This window comes from Daucus carota, chromosome 5, assembly GCF_001625215.2.
Source record: "Daucus carota subsp. sativus chromosome 5, DH1 v3.0, whole genome shotgun sequence".
Taxonomy (NCBI): Eukaryota; Viridiplantae; Streptophyta; class Magnoliopsida; order Apiales; family Apiaceae; genus Daucus; species Daucus carota.
This window is the reverse complement of record NC_030385.2, coordinates 45,478,415-45,501,466: the sequence shown is the minus strand read 5'-3', so window position 1 is coordinate 45,501,466 and position 23,052 is coordinate 45,478,415. Positions and strand designations below refer to the sequence as shown.

At 34.0% G+C, this 23,052-nt stretch overlaps 3 protein-coding genes across 16 annotated transcripts; 1 reads left to right on the top strand and 2 right to left on the bottom strand.

Moving 5' to 3' along the window:
* Positions 1–119: 119 nt before the first annotated feature.
* Positions 120–14,548, bottom strand: LOC108219898 (uncharacterized). 13 transcript variants are annotated; one of them, XM_064093364.1, is made up of 21 exons: positions 14,385–14,547; positions 13,907–14,130; positions 12,120–12,176; positions 10,783–10,810; positions 10,580–10,702; positions 9,106–9,217; positions 8,724–8,761; positions 8,576–8,629; positions 7,341–7,409; positions 6,953–7,069; positions 5,937–6,005; positions 4,812–4,891; positions 4,357–4,470; positions 4,014–4,278; positions 3,659–3,751; positions 3,380–3,547; positions 2,678–2,808; positions 2,407–2,560; positions 1,347–1,474; positions 1,056–1,238; positions 120–325 (listed from the first exon to the last, which is right to left on the bottom strand). In XM_064093364.1, exons 2-21 carry the CDS (start codon positions 14,005–14,007, stop codon positions 304–306), a joined length of 2,106 nt encoding a protein of 701 aa, XP_063949434.1. In that variant the 5' UTR covers positions 14,008–14,130; positions 14,385–14,547; the 3' UTR covers positions 120–303. The 13 variants fall into 13 exon arrangements, with proteins under 13 accessions (XP_063949434.1, XP_063949435.1, XP_063949436.1 ...); XM_064093365.1 differs by having other exon boundaries at positions 4,014–4,275; XM_064093366.1 differs by having other exon boundaries at positions 10,580–10,675.
* Positions 14,549–18,753: 4,205 nt separating this feature from the next.
* On the top strand, positions 18,754–21,286 carry LOC108220098 (protein RICE SALT SENSITIVE 3). Of its 2 annotated transcripts, XM_017393767.2 has the most exons (7): positions 18,756–19,221; positions 19,322–19,372; positions 19,490–19,618; positions 19,788–19,893; positions 19,998–20,039; positions 20,125–20,181; positions 20,330–21,286. In XM_017393767.2, the coding sequence occupies exons 1-7, from the start codon at positions 19,088–19,090 to the stop codon at positions 21,020–21,022; spliced, it is 1,212 nt and encodes a 403-aa protein (XP_017249256.1). In that variant the 5' UTR covers positions 18,756–19,087; the 3' UTR covers positions 21,023–21,286. The 2 variants fall into 2 exon arrangements, with proteins under 2 accessions (XP_017249257.1, XP_017249256.1); XM_017393768.2 differs by lacking the exon at positions 20,125–20,181 and having other exon boundaries at positions 18,754–19,221.
* Positions 21,287–21,930: 644 nt separating this feature from the next.
* LOC108221846 (uncharacterized) lies at positions 21,931–22,599 on the bottom strand. Its single transcript, XM_017395700.1, has one exon. It carries the CDS (start codon positions 22,597–22,599, stop codon positions 21,931–21,933), a length of 669 nt encoding a protein of 222 aa, XP_017251189.1.
* Between the last annotated feature and the right edge of the window lie 453 nt (positions 22,600–23,052).

The window sequence follows — 23,052 nt, the reverse complement described above, 5'->3', positions numbered from 1 at the left end:
TTCGAAAGATTGTTCGTTCATACTCCATGGCAAATCAGGACAGAAAACAGAAAAATATGTCTGAAAAGAGACCATCTTGGTATAGGCTGGTTACGCTGGTATAGTGGTATATTAAAAGGTGAGACGAATACATCAAATTTTACACTATGAAAGGACTTCTGAAGAATATGTAAACAAAAGAGGAGGCAGAACTGCACAAGACAACTATAACAATTGATCTGTAAATGTTATGTACACTGAATAAAAATATATCACCCGCCGAGCTGGAAGATGCAAATACTACAGGGCTATTCTAAATTGATCTCACGAAGCCTGCTCTTGCCATCTGCAGCATGAAAGTGAAAACTTAGAGTAAGACATGAAGCCTGATTATAGAACACTGCCACATACTACGTTGAAGAGTACAATTACGATTTCAACATTCATTTTCCTGGAACAGCCTGCTCAAGTTCACAACAAAGAGAATAATAGACCTTTTTTGTTTTTCATAAGTCGCCAAGATTTAACTTTATACAGCATATTTTAACAGATAACCTTCAAAAAGAATAATAATCACCTTTATCAAAAATACATATATGAATTAGAATTAAGACTAGCAGATTCTTGTTGACTTCTACATAGACCCTAGGACATCACTGATAGAGCTATCCATTCACGTGGACTTGTAGACCTCCATGTTCCTGGCTGATCCCGTGGATATTAATTAAATGAAGCATTTCCACGTATGTACCGCTTGAAAGTAATATCAATGATATACGTAGACCTTGTCCGACACCTATGATTGGATTGACAGTTTCTATGAAGGCCCTGGCTTTTCAAAAAAGTTAGGCAAGTTTTTGACTGGTTTATATCAAGTCAGACCATGTATAAGATAATGTGCATTGACCTATGATTGTATGACAGGTTAGACCATAGACAAGTTACTGGGAATTGGCATGTGGCTCTCTTACACCCGTCTTAAAGCTCTTGCACTTGAATCCTCAACCATGTCTTAAAATTAAGAAGCTCGCTTTTTCTCATTTATTGAACAAATATGATAACTTCATTTGACAAACCTTGAAAGTAGGAACTTCGCAAGTGGGCTTAAATTGGAACTCTGATCAGCCTCTTTGTTCTGCTGCTTTTTTCTGCTTACAGTTTCTGCATTTGCATTATTTGTTTGCCTGGCAGCTGTTCTGCCCTTAGTTAATACATCAGAAGCCAGAAGCTGAAGATCCTTTAGTGAGGATTCCTCCGAACTGCAGAATATTTCTACTTCAGAATTATGTACTCATGGAAGTTGGAACATTTATCCAACTAGTAGATTACAGCATAGATAAGCATGCAAAATATAATAATGTGTAGACCTTGCTAGCCGCTGAAGTATCCTAGACATAAACACTTTAAAAGATCCAGGTTTCAAGCTCTCCATTTCAGCAAAAGAAGTTGCCACTCCACGGACAAGGGACGCGTCTGGATCATCATCACCAACAGCCTACATTACATGACAAGATACTTATGAAATTTAATTGAACCTTTCGAATGAATATTATTTTGGATAAGAAACAATAATAATTTAAGCTTGAACTTCAAACTTTTTTTAAAGCATGTACATCTCCTATATACAGCAAGGCACTGATATTGCAAATAATTTACACTGAGTGTGATAGGATTTCGTTGACTTGTCTATAAACTGTGGCCATAAATCAATAATCAGTTAACTCTTGCCACTTGAGATGCCTTCAACCTCCCCACTTGTTATTCACTATTTTAGCTCTTTTGGTACTAGGAGCATAATTGACATCATTCTATATATTTAATTATAAAGAATGGGGAAAAGGGAAGTGAAAATCAAACTCTAAACCAATTTTAACACTAGGAGCAACATATTGGATTTAGTTATTACTTGTTATTCATTTGAAGGGAATAAATGACATTATTGTATGTATTCGATTTTGAAGTGCAAGTGAAAGGAGACGTGAGAATCAAACTCTAGACCACTTCTAGCACTAGGTGAAGCATATTGTATTTAATTATCACATTTTCGGGGGTCAGTGTTTTATAACATGTATTTGATACAATATACATGGAAAAGGGGAGGTGGGAATCGATATCTAGACCACTTCCAACATAGGGAGTAGAATATCAAATTTAGTTGTTACTTTCTATCTTTATTTGAGAGGAGAAATCGACATTAATTTATATATTTGATCCTAAAGTACATGGAAAAAGGTAGGTGAAAAGGGAATGTGGGAATCAAAACTCTAGGCCACTTCTTAGCACTAGGAGGTTAGAGCAACGAACCATGTGCAATGACACTTAGAGTGAAACAATTATAGCGAAACATCATCTTCAAATCAATATGCACTTTCAATCCAAAAACACTGAAAAGAAATGTGTGCCAAGGATATAAGATCATTAATTTACCTCTTTTAGCGAGGGAATAAGAAGTGTTGCTATCGGAGCAGACAATAATATTGTAGCTACCGGAGCAGATGCTAACATTGCAGACTTTGCGCCGTCATTTGCTTGACGTGATCTAGGAAATGCTTTTAGTGCATCAGCATAATCACGAGAACGTCTGCAGTACAATTTATATCAATTACATTGCCAAAGCTATACTTTCAAGTAAAAATAATAAGAAACTTGAGAAGTCATTAAGTCGTGCGTAGTGCAGCAAGCCAACTGTAACTTGTACCTTGGAGAGTCGGAGCTATTTGTTGATTGATCTGTCCCTTTACTTTCATTCCCATATCGGTTCCCCTTGCCCAAAGCAGACTTTTCCTTAACACTTCCTTTCTTCAATCCTCTTTGAAGTGCAGCCTTGGCCTAAATAAAAGAACTAAATTGACCTTTACAAACGGGTCGCATATTTTAGCTCTATCAGCTGTTCCAATATTTATATTAAACTAGGGCATTTCAAGAGACAAAAGCAATAACTAGTGGTGTGGGGGAGGGGGAGAAAAAACTTATTCATATATATTTGAGCAGGGTAGAAGTAGAAATCTAAGAGGGTTTATAAAGTGTTACAAATTGAAAGACAAGGCTTATACATTATGTACTTGTATAATTTCTACCGTTGATTATATTCTCAAAGCATACCAGAATTTGGAATAATCGGGAAAATCAAATTTATCAGAAAACAAGTCAACATATTTATAACATGAGCTTTTCTATATATCAAGTTCGAACTATAGAATATAAATTTGGTAAATAGTAGTAAGTTAATCAGGTTGAGATGGTTATAATATTTATTAAAGGAATTTGTTCTGCTTAATATTAAGAGGCTAACCCATTTCGACGTGAACCACGATCTATGGCTTAACAAAAAATCAATTTGCAAATTTCAAATTATTAACAACTATAAAACAAAGGAAATAAGTTTCGAAGTACAAACAACCTCGGAAAGGTTTTTTGCACTGTCTTCATGGGATGAACTTGAAGTTTTCTCTTGGATTCCAAGTCTGGATTTTGGAGTTCGAGGTAAATCCAAGTCATCATGTGGTCCACGATAAACAAAAGTGCCACTGGTGGAAGCATCCTCTGCTGAAGCAAATGTACTTCTAGACTGGTGCCAGATTGATTATATATAGTAAAGAAAAAGACTCGCAATGTATGTATAGAAGGCCAGGGTACAAAAAATAAACAGGTCACGGTCAAAATCAAACTGCAATCCTACCAAGGTACTCTGATCACCAAATGCAGAGGATGACTTGACCCCTCTTGGAGAACGCACAACAACTGTTCCTGTCCAACTTGCAGCCAAATCTTCCTGTTTATTTCAAACAAAGGAGACAGATAGGAGAAAAGCCTAACTTAACGCATGTGGGATAATAATACCTCTGCAACTATAATTAATAAAAAAGGATAGAATAGACTTGTTGTTGACTTTACCCAAACTCTTTAAGTAAACAAATATTTATGTTAACAGCATAAGTATTACCAAAACTCAATGATATGACACGTGTCAAAGCCAGCAATAGTAACTAAAGCACATACACATTTACATCAGGAAAAGAGGGAGTGAGATATACATTTTCCTCGCTGTCTTGTTTTTCATCGATAAGCTGAGCTCCAGAATCTCTTCGAATTGAAACATCAGATTTATTAGTTGTGATTCCAGAAGAAGACCGGCGATTTCCACTTTTTAGTGTTCTTTTCGATGAGGCTCTACTAAGTGAAACCTCTGCTTTTCTTTCTCTAGCTTGAGGTTTTACAGCACTTCGCACTGTTCCAGTGCTAGATGACCCGCCGATGCTAAAATCCCAACCCGCAGATTTTAAAGTTTTCCCCTGACTACTGTGCACATAAGCACCATCAGTCAGCTGTCAATATGTAAACAGAAATTGATATCAGAAATCGAAAGAAAGAACCAACCTGGCTCGAATAGTATCTTCAACTTTTGAATCCCTTTTCACCTTCACAGTGCCGGAAGGTCCCGTTAAAGCCTGGGTGCCGCCATCCTCTTTTAATTGGAACTTTGGTCGCTCTCTGTAAAAATACAACACACAAAATCATCACGACAACAGGTAGTACTTAAACAAAACTCTTACATCATTAATTCTACGTCAGATCTATACATCTCTGTAGCATTGCCTCTCATTCTGTATCAAGGACTTAAATTTGCACATCCACTGAGTCATTTGCTTTATTTACTTTCCAGTTATTAACAAACAAACATCAGAGCAGGCTTTATCATTTAAAGATATGTGAGTGTGAACATTTTTACATTTTAGATCTATATGAAATCCAGCTTGTGCGTGTGTCCCAAGTGAAACCCTTACAAGTTTCGATGTAACGACTTGTTAGTTACTGCAAGAATCATAATGCACCTGATTCTCTCTAAAAGCTTTTGACTCTTCCTGGCATTTCTGATAAATTGATGCTTTAAAAGCTCTTTTGCACTTGGCCTCTGAAATAAAAAAAGGAAAATAGAGTGTGCATTCCTTTATAAGGACTTTTTGCACAGTTCTTAATATTACAAATTAAACAAACTAGTTTTCAAGGTTCTAAAACAAGCCAAGACGCAGAATAACTGAATTCAAGTCAGATTAAAAAAATATCGTACTGGGAACTTTACAAAGATTTCATCTCACAACTTTGAGTAAGACGTTATAAAGGATATAACAGAAGAAAAGGAAGCTGCATCAACCTAGTCTCAAACCCGGAGCATGTGCACAGATACACTTTGCAATTCTGTATGTTGCTTTTAAAATTTGTTTTTTTATGATCTTTTCATTACAACTAGCTTACATTGCATGTGATGCACAGATACTATATATAAATATATGATATTTATATTTTTATATATAGTATTTACATATAATTGAAATGCTAGGCAACCAAAAATACCCACTACCCTGTTTGTTCTTCCGTTCTTAGAGCAGTGTCTAGGACTTTTATATAGTTGTATATGTTCTTTATTAAGTTTTCAATAATAATCAACAAATTTATATGTTTCTAAACTTACTGTAAAAGCATGTATGACATTATAATTTTATATTGAATTATATCATTTCGACCTTATATTTAAAACTGTCATATCATTTTAATATGAAAATATTCTTTCATACATTTCTAGTCATAAGCATTAGGTCATATTGATTTTTTTACTATAATATGTTATACTTAAATATATTACATCATGTATAACATATTTTACTACAAAGGAAAATGATAATTTATCTTTTAACCGTGCTTCAAGTTTCTTAATAATATACATATATTATATTATATTATATAAAGGTAATATTATTTTTTTTGACCGTGCCTCTAGCCTGTTGATAGTACTTGTGATCTTTAGACATCAAATGTAGGTTATCTTGACAATTTTTTTAAGGGTATTTAGTATTGTATAAACAGATATTCGCACAAGTAAAATTACAGTTAGTCTCTTGATATGAATAAGCTCTTAAAGAAAGCACGTGCATGCCATGCGTTACTATACAAGTAGCTACCTCTGCAGGCAACTTCTTCAAACACAATGAAACATATTCCTTTATCGCACGAGAAAAGTGTTCTTCCAACTGCCAAAAAATGGTTAACATCAATCACCTCTGTTCACCTGTGAACTAAACTATTCGGCAGAGCAAGAACACAATAATAAAGTTTTAACCTAGAAATTAAGTATTTCAAAACACATATCAAGGTTCCCAAAATATTAATCACCAGTAGAGATTAGCTCCTAGATGGTAATAAACAGTTAAAAGGATTAAACATAGGTGGGGAAGGAATTAAACCTATTTTTGTAGAGGATTAGCAAAATCTACGAACTTACTATAGAATATTCACCAAATCATATAATTCACCTCTATAACACAGACATCCTATAACTTGCTAAACCAAGTAAAATCTTATATACTGTAACAGTAAACTACTACTTACTAGGTCTTGATACCTAAAAATAATATTTAATCAAGGAAATAATTTTCTAATTCTAATATACTTAAAACAAGTAAAATTGATTGCAACTAATTTATCTTTATAGATATATAATAATTTTGTCCTCGGACCTTGATTTTGTGCTTCTCTGCTCCGCATAAATTCTCAATGGAGATAAGTCGAGTCAAAAAAGTACAATCATCATATCTTTGGTCTTATGCATTTCAAAGACATAGTTGAAGGGAATATAAGAAATATAAGAACAGGGAAAATATACAAGAAACAGGGTGGGGGTTGACCAGTGTTTATCACCATACCTTATGTACCAAGAGGGTGCAGGTACAAGGTAGGTAATAGCAGAGCTGGGGGGTGGGCCAAGTTATGTGGGGTGAAAAATATGAGGGGAGACAAAATTATATTAGCCACATTAGTGCCTGCCTTTTGCATCTACTTGCATGGAACTTAACAAACTTATATAAATTGGATTATTCCAAGTAGATGACAAAATCAAGATAAATACTTAACATGCCAAAAGGGAATGACAAGATTCATCGTCTCCCATTGGTCATGGAACCAACAGAAATAACCATACCTGTGGAGGGTTTTCTCGAGGTATAATGAATAGAACTCTCATTGGGTGAAGATCAGCAAGCGGAGGCTCCCCTTTCGCCATTTCAATAGCAGTAATACCCGATGACCAAATATCTGCCTGCAAAAAACAAAGCATTGTTGTAAGGAAATGATTCAAGGAATCACCAAAAAACAAATTTTAGAAAAAAAGAGTATAACATAAATACTACAGTAATAATATACAGCTATCCTGAAAGACCAAATATCTGCCAGCATATAAACAAGCCATAAAAAGATTCTAGGGGAACACCAAACAAATTTTAGGGAAGAAGTATGTCGACACGAATGCCAGCAAATACGCACGCAAGCATATTATGGACAAGGATCCTAGCAGGAGTATCGACTAAAACCTTCTCGTTGTAACCATCAGAATTCTGAATAACTTCTGGAGCCATCCAAAATGGTGTTCCTACAAATGTCTGCCATGGTCAATTGCATTAGCGTAAACTGCTGACACCTACATATAATTTTATATACAGGGGACAAATCAAATACAAACATACAAACTTTTTCCTACATATTACGTGTCCGTGTTTAAAATGATTGAAAAAACATCACCCTCTATCAGAAAACACATAAATATATTTTTCGTACAACATGCGTTCAACACACTTATAACTGAGGCCAACATCATCTCTCATCATCTCTTAAACATAGTATGTCGAATAAATCATATTTGTTTTTCAACTATCCTTTTAAGGTTCACTAATACCAAATGAGTGTACACAAATATGAAATATAAATTATTTAAGGTTGCATTTTGGAAACATATATTTCATTTCAAATTTTGGATTTCAATGTGACATGATTTGAGGTGTCATTTCAAATTTTAAACTTTATACTAGTATTTAAATGTCCTGGATTTCAAATCCAGATCTAGCTTTTCTATGTACCCAAACATGTCATTTCATCAAATCCAGAATTTCAAATGAATTCAAGTTCGCAAACAAGCCATAATTGTCAAAGTAGCGTTTATATTTAGGTACAACACAAGTATAAGTATTATTCAACAGATAATATTGAACCCAAGTTATATATGTGTTGAACACTCGTTAGTCTTTATACAAAAATCTAAATTATTCATAAAAAATGTCACGGATAAGTTTCTAAAGAGTAGTAATCATTTATTATTTATTTAGTAATTTGAACATAATGAAAATATATTACACAAACTAAAATGTTCACAAATATATTTGGTAATACATATACATAATACAGAGTATCTGATATTGACCTGTTTAAAATTAAATTTACATTGTTTTGAATAATAGTTATGCAAACAAATATTTTATTAAAAAAGTAATTATAAGAAAATAATCATTAAGTTTAAACTGTGGTTAAAGAATGGATTGGTTCAATTGGACATGTAACTGGTCTGGTTTGTTTTGAGTTTAAAAAACCGTTTATACTGGTTGGGTTTGAAATGAAGAACTCAGACCAAATCAATCCATGAACACACCTAGCTGAAATTAACAAGGTTCAAAAAGTTTGTAAAATTTGTACCAGAACCTCCCCGTGTGTGTGTGTGTGTCTATGCATTAGAAATTTTCAGAAGAAAGAGAAAACACACTTCCATGAAATATACCTTCCTTCTAGATATTGTTCTTGTTAATTGTGCGGAAACACCGAAGTCAGCAACCTATCATAAGAAAATGTGAGAACTAAGCAAAATGGCATTCTGGATGACGATAAAATTTCAAATAATCAACACTAATAGAATATAGAGAATGTACCTTAACATCACCATTCTCCGTCAATAAAATATTTGCCGCTGAAAAAGGATATAATGATATTGTTATCACACATTCTGGTGTACACTATAGAAAAGGGGTGGGGGTTGGGGAAGATTTGCTGCTGAAAAAGGATATACATTATATTGTTATTATTCATTCTGGTGTACACTATAAAGAAGTCTATCTAAATTGAGAGAATTGTTATAAATAGTTTTTCAGTAAATTAAGAAGCTGATTAGCCATAAGTAATATTTGTCAGATGCAAAGTGTTCTTTTAAATGTTAATGGAGACTGGTAATTCATCTAAGGTACTATCTGAGATATGCTCGAAATTCAAATTCACAAAATGGTATTCAACTATGAACTTGATAAGTATGTGAACCTTTAATATCTCTGTGAATTTTCCCTTCATTGTGAAGATATTCAACAGCATGCAGCAAGTCTCGTGAAATGCATGCTATAGACATTTCATCTAATGGATGATTTGGTTGAATCTGTGCATAAAGAAACATTGGCTATCAGGGAATTTTTATTTAAAATTTTAAGTCAAATATTAATTAAATTAAATCGATATTAGAATATTTTTGGTCCCTTCGTCATTTTTTCCTGCAGCTTGAGACTGACCTATAAGTTAAATATTAAGTAACAAGGTACTATTTTGAGGGACTTATATTCACTTGGAAATTTGGCTTGGCTAAAAGTAAAATTACCCTCCTTACAGTCACATTTAACTTTGGTAACTTATCCTTTTTATTTCTTATAATTTATTAATTATAAGAGATACTACTGGAAGTCACTAAAATAACTCAAACTACGAAATACTTTTCAAGGTAAAGGTAATGACCCTTTACTCCTTTAGTATGGTAATTAAAGAGATCTAGAGTACTCACATATTATCATAAATCTAAGTACACAATAAAAGGTAAGAAATAAATAATTATCAAGGGTCCACCACAGTTTCACAAACTTGCTAAAAAAAGGTTCAATTTGTGGTCATGTGACTCATGTCCAAACATTTATGGCTTATAAGTATTCACTTTTCATTTACCTATCACTCGATCAAAAATCGAAAATTCCCACCAACCTCGAAGCATAAATTTTGGTTTAAGAGATTATAAATAGAACTAAAAGCAAAGCCACACAAGCACAAGGCATTAGGCATGTCACAGGCAGAGCCCAAAGGGCCTTCCTGCACGTTGAAAAGGAGTTGATCTAATATGAGTGTGAATACATTAGTATGGTATTAAACATGGCACCCCTCCATGTGACCTTAGTAGGGGTGTAAACGAGTCAAATTGTTCGTGAGCTACTCGAGCTCGGCTCGTAGAATATTCGAATTTGATTCGGTAATAATCGAGCCGAGCTCGAGCCCGAGCTATTTGAATGTTTTACCGAGCCCAAGTCGAGCTTTAAATTACTCGACTCATAAGATTCGCGAGCCTTATCGAGCCTCTACTATTTTTTATTTTTTTATTATAAATATATTTTTACAAATACAAATATTTTATTTATAATTTATATAATTAATCTAATCGAACTCGAGCTGAACCGATCATATTACGAATTTTTGTCAATATTTAGTGACACGATTCGAGCTTTCGAGCCGAACTCGAGCCTATCAAACTGTTTATTAGCCTAGCATGGAACTTGAAATTAAAGACTCGGTCGAATTCGAACTCGAGCTCCGAACTTTTCAATCGAGCTCGAGCGGAGCCTGGCAATGTTCGACTCGGCTCAGCTCGATTACACCCCTAGACCTTAGTAATAATTGTCTTGGATTTCCAACAATTTTAGCCCAGTTGCAACAATTAAAAATTGATGAATAAAACATTTCACAAGTCAACAAAAGAATATACCAGATCAGCAACCGAGCCACCAGCCATGTATTCCATTATTATCCATAGTTTAGTCTGCTGCAGGTAAGATCCATAGTACTCTGTAATATAAGGAGACTGACACTGGGATAAAACTGCAATTTCCTGGAAGAAAGTACATTAAATAAGACTATATGCAAAAGTGTTGCATACTTTATATCTGATTCCGTATAAGATGGTTATACCTTCTGAATGTCTTCAATTTCATCCTCTCTGTAGATTATTAATTTGACATCAGGTCAAAAAAAAAAAAAAGAACTAACGAAACTATTAGTATCTATTTAATATAGTGCAAGGGCATGCTGATGCCTCAGCAGAACACACTTATAAAAACAAACACCAAGACAAGCAAAACAAAAACATCCAGTTACCATCAAAATTTTTAAAACCATACGAATTGTATTTAATTTTTAACAGAGGAATAAGTTGACCTTAATATAAAACACTAAAAGAGAGGTAGCAGATAGGTTTAGACAAACCTTAATGTTAAAATGGTACCAAGGCTGTATACTAAGAACAGAGCCTTGTGCATTTATGACTTATGACCATAAAACTAAAGCATCTACAACGCTTGCATGAATTACTGGTATGAAAAAGAATTGTGTAATATATTAATCGTACGGTAACCTTTTTTATTATGATTGTGGGCTAAATAACATTCACATGTGAGTAGACACCACCTAATAATACAGATTGACACCTAGTACTATTTGTAACAAGGTGATTCAAATATTTAAAAAATATGACATTAACTTGATTTGGTCTCCGAGGTTACACAAAAAAAAAAGAGTGTTGAAAGATTGCGCAAACTTCTTAGAGTTTCTGGAGTCAATTTGGCATTCTTAGGTGCATGCATCAGATATTCCTTATATGTATCTGCACTTAATATAAATGCATAGAATCTACCTAGGCACATGCTCGAATATATCATCCAGAATGTTCAACGATTACTATGAACTGTATCCTGTATAAAGCTATCAGAGTTCTGAATTCAGTTTGTTATTCCAGAAATATTTATCTGTTCTCTCAAAAAACAGCACTGTGTGTGTGTGTTTTCCGTGCATTTCTCTGCTTAGTTAATAAATCTGATTTTGGACCTGCAGTTAATGTTTCTAGCTGCAGTTAGGAGAGTGTTAATAATTCTTTCTAATTAATCAAAGTCCTCTAATAATGAAATATTACAACTTATATTGAGGGGTAATACTCTAAAATTAACCAACTAGTATAATCTTATACTGCACTTAATAAGGATACGAATAAATAAAATACAAATCTTTTTCGCTATTATATTATTATAATCTAGAATATTCCTGATAATTTATTTATTATGAAATTATTATATATCTATTCCTAGAAAAACAAAATATAATATACAAACTAATATTTTGATTACTGTCAGTAGGTACATTATAGACATACTTCAGAGAAAGAGCACATAGTACACAATTGAATACTTTGAAGTGAAAACTCGATAGTGTAGACATACAAAATCAACAACATGAGTATTGGGCTATAGACTCACGATTCTTCAAGATCAATCACTTTAATAGCAACCTCTTTATTAAGCTCCCTATCAAACCTGCAAGCCCAGAAACAAAGATAAGTAGCTAAAAGTAAGCCAACTTCGCAAGATAGTAATATGGCAAGTTCTATTGACAAGCCATAAATGTACATAACAGATAACGAAATGTATCAAATATAATTCAGCATTGTACAAGTCGAACTATATGCACAAACCGAATACACCCACTATGTCGTGTATAGGTGTAGAAAATATAATAATGCCAAGCATGAAGGCTGGTCTGATATTTTCAAACTTTCCATGCTAGCAGTTGGTGTCTTAGTGTTCCGATATACAAAAGAGGAAAATTTTCGTCGCCCTGTCTATATTTAAAGAAAAAAGTTCTTGTTATCCGCCCGCATTCAACAAATCACAACTTAGTGATTTACTGCAACGGCTGACATTTACTCTCAGAATTCATGGAAGGAGCCATGTTGCCGACTTTTCTCTCTTAAAAATCCTTGGCGAATTTCCTTTGCTAAGTTTTTCAGGGTTTCAACGGTTACTGTACATTAATTCTTACATATTCTTGGGTGTTAATGTGTTTCAGTTAATTCATCTTCTTATTTCTATTTACAAGCAATAACATTATTTTATCAGTTCATCTTCACAAAAAAATATATGTTTTCTTTTTTGTTTAGTTGCCATATGTTCTACTATTCAGCATTCATAAAGGTTTGCTTACACCAACCTGTAATTAATTTCAATAAACACAACTACTGATTTGGTTTATCCCAACACGCTTGTACACTTGGAACAGAATCTAATTTTTCAACCAAAACCACGTCTACAAAATGAAATGGAAATTTAGACTAGAGGCCCACTTCCCACTAGTGAATGAGTAACATGTTTAAGTTGACAAGTTTTTGTTCCAAGAATTTGATGGTCAATAAGAATGACTGCAAAGAAACCAAATAGTCGAACTGCACAATGTGTACAGAATTACGGATCCTCAACCAATATGCAATACCTCAAAAACTTTAAAGTATAACCAATTCCCATAATCAACTGAACTCACTTTGTATCATATAAACCGGGCATAGGGTCTGTTTGGGAGTGCTGTTAGAAATTATTGTGCTGTCGGAAAAAGTGCTGGTAAAATAAGTGCTTTTGTAGAAATCGGATAGTGAGGTTTTATAATGAAATCTATAACAGCATTGTGCAAAAGCTGAAAAGCAGCTTTTTCCAAAAGCATGGGAGGACCTGCTTTTTCTAACAGCGGCTTTTAGCTGAAAAGCTGTTGTTCTGAAAAGCTGCTTTTAGATTTACCAAACAGTTTTTCATCTGCTTTTCAGCAAAAAGCTATTGTTGCTGTTGTAAACAGTACCTAAACCTGCAATGTACTTTCAGTTGATTGCCATGTGAATAAAAAAACCTTTTCGCTAACAGGTATGCAAATGCTCATATAATTATTAACTAGCTTTGTCTTCTGAAAAAATGGAACCTAATTAGAAAAGGCATGCAATATTTTGTTCTTTATCAATGCATTCAATTCATTGCATTATGTCGCACGCAAAAAAAATACATATAGAAATCCATTGTCGGAAGTCGGAACGGCCGAGAAGAGAACAGTTACTTATATGTATATACGTGCCACATGAGACCGTGTGGCTAATAATAGCAACAAAACAATTGCAAAGTTAAAAGAATAACACGACGAGCAATCAATTAAGCTAAACAATGCAAAATACACATAAAATAAATACAAATAACTGTATAATTACACATTCGTGTTTCGTACCACTCACCCTTTGTAGACATCCCCAAATGAGCCTCTTCCGATAAGCTCTAAATCGCTGAATCTCGACCCTGTGGCCTCCACAAGAGCTTCAGCATCCTCCCTATCCATATACCAATCCCCTTCAATCGAACAATACACCAAACAGACGATCACAAATACGCAGTCACCAATTTCACTAAATTATCGACACATAAAACCAGTCTTCGCAGACAAATCACTAATTGACAACTTCTGCATAAAAACACGAATTAAAATCCAAATTCAACGCCAAAAATCAATTCGTAATTTACGAGATAATGTCGAAAGCAAAACAGCTTAAAACCAACGCAATACATAATGAACTCACAATTCATACATTACATACACACATACATACAATTACATGTAGGGTTTCGTGAAATTCAGATGCGAAAAAATCGCCAAGCACAATCTAAGAGAAACAATTAAATGATATTAACATCAATGAGATTAACGAGATTAATTACCTGCGAGTTAAAAACAATACTTTTGAATAATCGTATTAAATCTTCTTCTCTTAGCTCAATCTTGTGAATTTGTTCATACCGTTGGAGCTTCGCCGGGGATCATAAGCGAGTAATAGTATTGTGTTTAAATATTGTAATTTAATTATTTTTTGGTTTCGACTTTTTTTTTTGGTTTATTTACTCTTTCGTTTAGAATTTTGTATTTACAGGTATTTTTGGGCCGGGATAAATGGCTAGTGTCTGAGATGGACCTAGAGGGATGTGGGCTGTTTATAAGATGTGATGGGCTTTTGTGTATGTTGGATATGTGTGGAGATTTGAGAATGAGAGCAAACCTATGTGAGCCCAATACCATTTTGTCTTTCATTTTATAAATGGGATATATTTAGAACCCTTACTCAGATCCAAATATGACTCCGGTCACCAAATAAATAACTCTGTGTATTTTTAATTTGTTATTTGTTTTACTACATGGTTGTATTGGGGTTTGTCCCGTATTATATTCAAGTTAATAAAAAAAATTGCATTTGTCAAAAAAAAAAAAAACTTTGTACAGATTTTTTATATATTTATTTTTTTTACTTTTGAAGTGAAGAAATTTTTTTATTTTTGTTACTAATTATAAACTCCAAATTTTAGTCGAAGGATTTTGATGATGGTGTTGATTTAATAATAAATATTTATGATGAGGCATCTGTGTTGGTGTTGATTCAATATGTACGCATATCTTCAAAAATTGTTTAATTTTTTTGTGAGAAAAAAAGGATTCAACGAGATATAATTATGTGTTTGTTCAATTTTGATTATATTGTATGATTTATATTATTGAATTATTTTCATTTAAAAAAAAATTAATACCACCAAAATCTAGAGAATAATTTAAAATATTATTTATCCATTCAAGTTTTTCTTAGCTCGCACCGTCTTAAGTAACGCAACCTCCGTCACGGCAATGATTTGTCAACACGTGCAACATTGGGTTTGATTTTAGACAAAATAACCTGACCACAAAATTCACATAAAAAAAGATAATGGTATTAAGAGAGATTAATTAAAAAAGGTTGCGATTGGGTCAAGGTTGGTGGTTAGGCAGGGAGAGGTGGGGCCAGTTAAAGATACGGTCGTGGGGCGAGCCTTGGGGCGGTCAATGCGGACATATAGTATAAGAGTGAGATTAGACATTCAGATTAGATTGACGCACACCTTTGTTTCTTCCCCTTCTGCTGTTCATTTAATCCCCACGCGCCGTCCTTTCTAACTCTCCCTTGTCACGCGACCCGAGTCGGGACAAAGTATTTGAGTTTTCGAGTTCAATTTAATAATGAGTGGTATTTCGGAGATTTCTGATTTATTTTAAAATTTTTGATTAATTTTTAAAATATATTTTATTAATTTATTGATTTGATTATATATTAATTTGATTAAAAGTGTCATATTTATTGGAAAACTTTCTCATAAATTTTGAATGAATAAGTAGATTGATTATTTCATCCGAATTAGAGCATTCCCGTTGGCTTCCCCATACGTTTCCTCATAATTTAGGAAATTTCTTAATTTTTTATCAAAACTGAAGCTCCATCCGAAACCCTAAAACGGGGTTTAGTTTTAGGGACAAAAACTCAAACCCCATATTTGGGGGCTCACTATACATGTCTCATTCTCTTTTCTTTCATTTTTTTAGTTTTAGTTTTAAGTGTAGGTGATTAGACGATAAATGAAAGAGAGAGAAAGAAGTAGAATATGGGGATGGGGAATGAGATGTAGAAGATTTTTAAATTTATGAAGATAATTTTGGGAATTACTAAATTTAGTAAGAATATAGGGATAGAAATGAGGTACCCAATGTGAATGCTCTTACATGGAAATATTAAAATTCAAATCGAGCTTATTGACAATTTTATCTAAATCAAACTAGTTATCAAGACATATTTTTATTTGGTTTAAAAGTGAATTTGTTTTATCACTAATTAAATGATATTTTCGTCTCATGTCACAAAACTCTAAGGGATGTTCTTTAAAATCATTCACATACTACTAATGTTCTAAAGATATGAAAATTACTTATTTTTAAAAAACATTTTATCAATCTTTCAATTATATTCCGATTAATAAAAAAATCCTGATAAATTTTGAATCGATTATTTCTAATTTTTGATTTTTGTGTCATATCTTTTATTAGTTATTCATAATTTTTTGAAGATGATTGATATAAAAATCGGCTCGAAATCGAGCAGATGATATTCAAGAAACAAATGTCAATCTGCAATCACTTGAGACGGGGGCGCGTGAGAAGTAGGTAGGATGTAGAAGTGAGAGGAAGCAGTGTACCGCAATTCGTGCGCATCTCTTTTCTTTATGAAAATCGATGCACCGACTCTCTGTCCCGTCACGTGCTCACGTGACTCCCTTCTTAATCTATATACTCGTATTATTTTTAGTTCAGGTTTATTATAATTTAATTCTATACTTGTTGCAGTAATCGTATATTCTCTTTGTTTTCTCACTTGAAATCAGTCAATTGACATTGGTGCAGCAATCGCCCTTTTGTGGTTGGCAATTTGGCATGATACTTCAAATTGCACATTGTACAATAATTTCACAAATTCATGTTTAACATACCGAATTTCCGATATTGTCTACTTTGTACACATGGTTAAACGGGTCAAGTATTGGATTTGTAGTTGCTTCTGATTTTCTTGACTCGTATGTGTGAAAAATCAAAAATACAATATAGAAATTATAAATACCACTTTTTTCTCTCCAAACTTTTACTTTTTTCTCAAAAATTTTAATCACTTATAAATTTGGACTTACTTCTAATTTCTGCTTATTTTTTTACTTTAATAAATAAGTTTATGATTTTAATGAAAACAAGTTTACGATTTTAATGAAACAAACACCAATAAATGAATGAGGTTACTGATTTTCTTTCCCTTTCTTAATTACCCACAACCAAACGACCCTAATTTGTCGAACTTCTTCACTTATAAGATAATCCAACATATGTATTATTATAATAAAATAATATAATGTATTCATAATAAATTAAAAAATAATAATATATTATCTTAAATATAATCATCAATGTTATCTAATTACAACTGGATTCAGCAAATTGTATATAATTAATATTTTATAGATTCTAAAATATTTACAATTAGATAAACAAACTCTCTTTGTCGCAACGTAAATCTTAAAAACTACTTCCTTTAAAATATAGGTCATTTGACTTTTTGTCACACATTTCAAAATTGTTTGACTGCTTAGTTAAAATTATTAATTTTAAAAAGAATTTTTTCAAAAATAATCATTTTAATAATAAAGTCAATAAAACATAAAAGTGTGTGTTAAAAAATCAAACTGACTTATATTTTTAAAACAGCGAGAATATCATGGCAAAGGAGAAGAACTTGCAGACTTGCATCAAACATGATATCATGACAACTACAAAGAACCGATTCATGACATCTTTTTGTTAATATTAAGACAAATCATATTATATATACAGTTACTTCATTGAACCTAAAAGATCAAAACCTATTAAAATAGCAAATTCAAAAATGACAGATTTAGATGATGTGTGCAAAATGCAAGAGTGAGCAGAAATTTAGTTAGGCAGTATTTGAAAGAACAGTAAAGTGATTATATGGGGAAGGGAATGGTTGGCTGTGGCAGGTGCATTATCCAGGCATTCAAGCTGTTTGGTATAAAAGAAAAACAAAAGGGCCAAGCAAATAAAGCAAGAGATACATAGATATAGATAGACTTTCGTGTCATGACAAATTTATGTTTCAGTATATAATCGAAACTATAAATAAAATTTCAGGTTCATTATAAATTTATGTTTGCAATATTGATATAATCCATCAATCGAAGTTATAAGTTTCAGATGTTTGGAAATTTATATTGTGTTAGTTTATAATTTATAATATTAGTTAATATATTATATATTAATATTACAAGACACGTCTGTTTTCGACTTGATCCGAACTGATACGATACAGATATTGGTACTCGCCCGATAGGTTGTTTACGTTTACTGTTTACATGTATTTTGTGACTTCTATAAATTATAATTTCATAACTTATTCTTTTAATTAAATTTTTAAATAAAAACTTAAATGTCAAATTTTCATTTGAAAAACAAATTTTAAATAAATATTATAAAATTATTTATAAAAATATCAATATACGTGCAAAACGTGAACGTAAACGGACCGTGGAAGGAAGCAAAAGCAGAAACGGTCTCTCCTTTTTGCTTCCTTTGGTCCTCCTCACTGTTGGGCTGTAGTCCCCACTGCTTTTTCCTGTGCTGTAGCATAGTAGTAGTAAAATACAAAACAAAACACACAGACATCAAAGCCTCCACACAAACTTACACTTGACTATTCCCTTTTGTTTTCTCCCAAGTAAATCAACCAAGGCTTGGTTTATGTAACTAGCAAGGTAAAAAAATTGATGATAAAAGTAAAGAGAAAAACAGATAAAAAAGAAACAAACACAACAGGAGAACTCAAGGAGAAAGATTCTCCTCTTGTAGCTGGTTTGTTTTGTTTTGTTTTGGCAACAAGATAAATAATTTAAGCAAGCCAAGCTAAGGTAAGCTCTCTCTCTGGGCAAGAAAGAAAGGAAGAAAGAATATTGAGAGTGCATATATTTATAAATTTCAAGCACCCTTTATTCCAAGATTTGAAGGGAGTGAGATGGTGGGCTCAGGAGGAGGATCAGATAGAAGCAAAGAAGCTGTAGGGATGATGGCCCTTCACGAGGCCCTTAGAACAGTCTGTCTTAACTCAGACTGGACTTACTCTGTCTTCTGGACCATCCGTCCCCGCCCGTATGCTCTCTCTCCCTCTCTCTCTCTCTCTCTCCCTCTCTCCCTCACTCTCTCCCTCTCTCCCTCCCCCCCCTATAATTTTATTCTTGATTTTTTGCAGGAGGGTCAGAGGTGGAAATGGTTGCAAAGTAGGAGATGACAATGGAAGCTTGTAAGTAACAAAACAAAAAATACAAAACAATACAACATGGTCTTGTTTTGTAGTAAAAGATGGAGTTTTCATGGCTGAAAATGACATAAAATTGACTTATCTTGTGTTTGTGTGCAGGATGCTGATGTGGGAAGATGGGTTTTGCAGAGGAAGAGTTGCAGAGTGTATGGAAGAGATGGATGGAGAAGATCCTGTGAGAAAAGCCTTCAGCAAAATGTCTATCCAGTTATACAACTATGGAGAAGGGTGGGTACTGGGTAGGTCTTTTTAAAATATATGGAATTTTAAAGACTGTTGCATGTGTTAATGACAAGTAGTAAAATCTTGAGGCAAATCAGAAGAGAATACTTTAGATTTTGATAGTACTTGTGTAGTAGAATCTGCTTTTTATTTTAGTGGGATTTGTTTGGAACAGGTTGATGGGTAAAGTTGCTTCTGATAAGTGCCATAAATGGGTGTTCAAAGAGCCTTCTGAAAGTGAAACAAACATATCTAACTACTGGCAGAGTTCATTTGATGCTGTATGATATTCTTATTAAAACCTCCTCTCTAGTTACATATGTTTGATTTGACCTAATTAAGAATCTAGTTTGTTTTGTTCTAATCTATTGTGTATTAACTGCAGGTTCCTCCTGAATGGACTGATCAGTTTGAGTCAGGGATCCAGGTGAGATTCTTGATTTTAACTTTTTGTTTTGTCTTATGTTTACTTGTTACTTATAACTAAGTTGTTTTTGAATAATTTTATTTAGACCATTGCGGTTATTCAAGCTGGCCATGGTCTTCTGCAACTAGGTTCTTGCAAGATTGTGAGTTTTTGATTGTCTTTACACACTAATTATGAAACTGAAAACGAGGAAAATGTTGCCAACTTAGACTCATTGTGTAATAATATATGATTCGCCTGATTAATCATGTGTACTAAGAGAGCGAATATAATTTGTTGCGTATATTTAGATACCTGAAGATTTGCATTTTGTGCTGAGAATGAGGCATACCTTTGAATCACTGGGCTACCAATCTGGATTCTATCTATCCCAGCTATTCTCTTCCACCCGTGGAAATGCTTCGGCTTCTTCTGCAGTACCTATAAAGCAACCCCACATGCCGACCCGCCCTCCTCCCCTTTTCAACTGGGGACCGAGGCCTATGGCGTCAACAGCTTCAGTAATGCAATCCCCAAATTTTCAGAACTCGGCGAGACTTGGTTTTCCTCAGTCCAAAGACGAAACTCACATGTTTCTCCACCCGCATTCAGCAGAACCACAAATGGAAGATATGATGGGTGATCATGATAATGACATCAAATGGCCCAATGGTTTGACTTTCTTCGGCGCCCTTACTGGAAGAACTGATGATGCCAAGCTCTTGTTTAATCCCGAGGGCATGGGAGGCAAATCCGAGCAAAGTCACCATCAAAATCCAAACGACGATTTAAGTGCAAATCCCAACGAGTTCCTGAGCTTAGATAGCCATTCTGACGGAGCAAGGAAGATGGAAAACAAGTACAAGAGGAGCTATACTTTGCCCACCAGGATGACTTCTTCATCTTCTTCAACTTCAATGGATCATCATCAACACAACCCCGGGGAGTACCGAAATCCTGAAGCTGGAATGTACTCGGATGTCATGGAGAACTTTTTGGAGTGAACACACCAAAAGCTTGTATTAGATGATGGAAGTCAAGAAGGTGTATGTAGGAAAAAACTTTACCTTTCTTTTCCGGTTCGATGTTCTTGTCCTCTTTTTAATCATTCTCTATGATCTGATCGTGAACTTTCCCATATTTGGTTTCTTAGTCTATGTAGAAGCAGTAGATCAGATAGTTTTTAAAGTACAATCTTCTGAACATACTGCCGTTAATTTCATAGGTAGCCTAATGGTGGAAATTTGAAAGCAAGGAATTTATGTTTATTTCTGTGAACTATTTAAAACATGAGCATGATTCGTACAGTATTAGATCATATTGCTACTTGAAGTCAATCTCTGCAGATTTTGATGGTTTGATCTAGCATATATATAGGATGTTTTGCTAGCTTGTCCTCTAAAATAGTCGGCAGTAGTAGTACAGACTGTGACTGAACCCGGGCAGCGGTGAACAGACAGTGTAGCTGAACCCGCGGACGGAACCCTCCCCTGTTCTTGAGACTGCAGGTATGATGAGTTACAAAGTTCGAGTATCTGAGTTCCTTGGATATGGATACAGAATATATTTCTGTGTTTCTGGGTGATTTTTATAAACCTAACTCAAAATCTATTGTTCTCCATCTCGGGGTTTATGGTTCTATTGCTTGAAGTTCATTGAATGCTTAACACTCTTCTACACGAAATTGAACCGCCGGAGCTTGTTTTCACTACTAGCGGAACTATCAGCCTGTTAGAATATATAATTCTTGTAAGCACTTCTCGTAACACCTCGAGGTTTTAGATTGCGAAAAACATGAAAGTTTATTATTATTTTAAGAATAAACTCATCAGTTAAATTAGTTCGGAATTAGACTAATAGTACAAATCATAGTTCTGTGCTTCTGAGCAATTCTTCTGCATCAGCGCAAAGTTTAGTACTCTCTTACTGATGGCTCTATAGCATGAAATTCATTGCATGTTGACACAAACAAACACAAAAATCTCCGCCAAAGCCCTTTACTCTTTTCTTCATTCTTGGATTTCAAAACCTTCTGATGATCCGCAACTTCAGATTTTTTTCTCTGAGAACTTTTTTTACTCCTGTGCCGAACATTCCCATTCAGGACTGACACTGGTGCAATAAATTGCCATTTCTGAGATCCATTATCGCGTGTTAGATCATGCTTCCGTGCCTTGTATGGCTTTCGTGTTTGTTCTGCTCTTATGGCATGAAAAAACTCGGGTTTCTCTGCAGAGGCATCACTTATGCTTGTTCTGCAACTACTAATAGAAGAGCTACTCCTCTGGCTCCAGCTACAACTATCGCTCCCAGACGATGAGCTCGAGCCAAAACTGCTACTCCTCTGGCTCCCTGATCTCGACAGAGAATGAGAACACGAAGAGAATGAGCCAAAACTACTAGACCTCTGGTTCTCTGATCGCGACAGAGACTTAAAAATATTCTTAGGTGAACAAGGGAAATCATGAGGCACAAGCCGACCATTGGAAAACAAATGATCAGCTGGGGCATTTGGCGATGCACCAGGTTCCGCGACTCTACAGAACTCGAACTCGATCTCGAAACCATGATCATTTGACATGTTCTAGGAGAGCGAAATCTTTGAAAGAGTTATGGAAATAAAAGTTTCAAGCTTAATTCAATTATGTAGCATATCACAGTATTTATACCAGAAATTCTGTGCGGTCTAAATCCCCTTAAATTCTTTTGATTTACCAAATCAATCTTTTTAATAATACAATAATGAAGATCATAGATTTATAATCATAGCGTGCGGTTCTGGATGAACTGTGCAGAGATGAATCTGAACTTTAATATGTCAAGTACTGCAAATAATATTTTCTATTGTGACACTTCATGGCCAATAACTATCTTCTGGTACTCTTTATATTGCTAGTTCTTGGCGGAAAAGGAGCGAGATCTGAATTAATTTAATCTAATTCGAGGAAAAGATTTTCTGGTGTTAAAAATTATATTCTGAGTATCGCAAATCCACTGCGCTAAAGCAGGGAGATCGGACGAAATTTACTCTTTA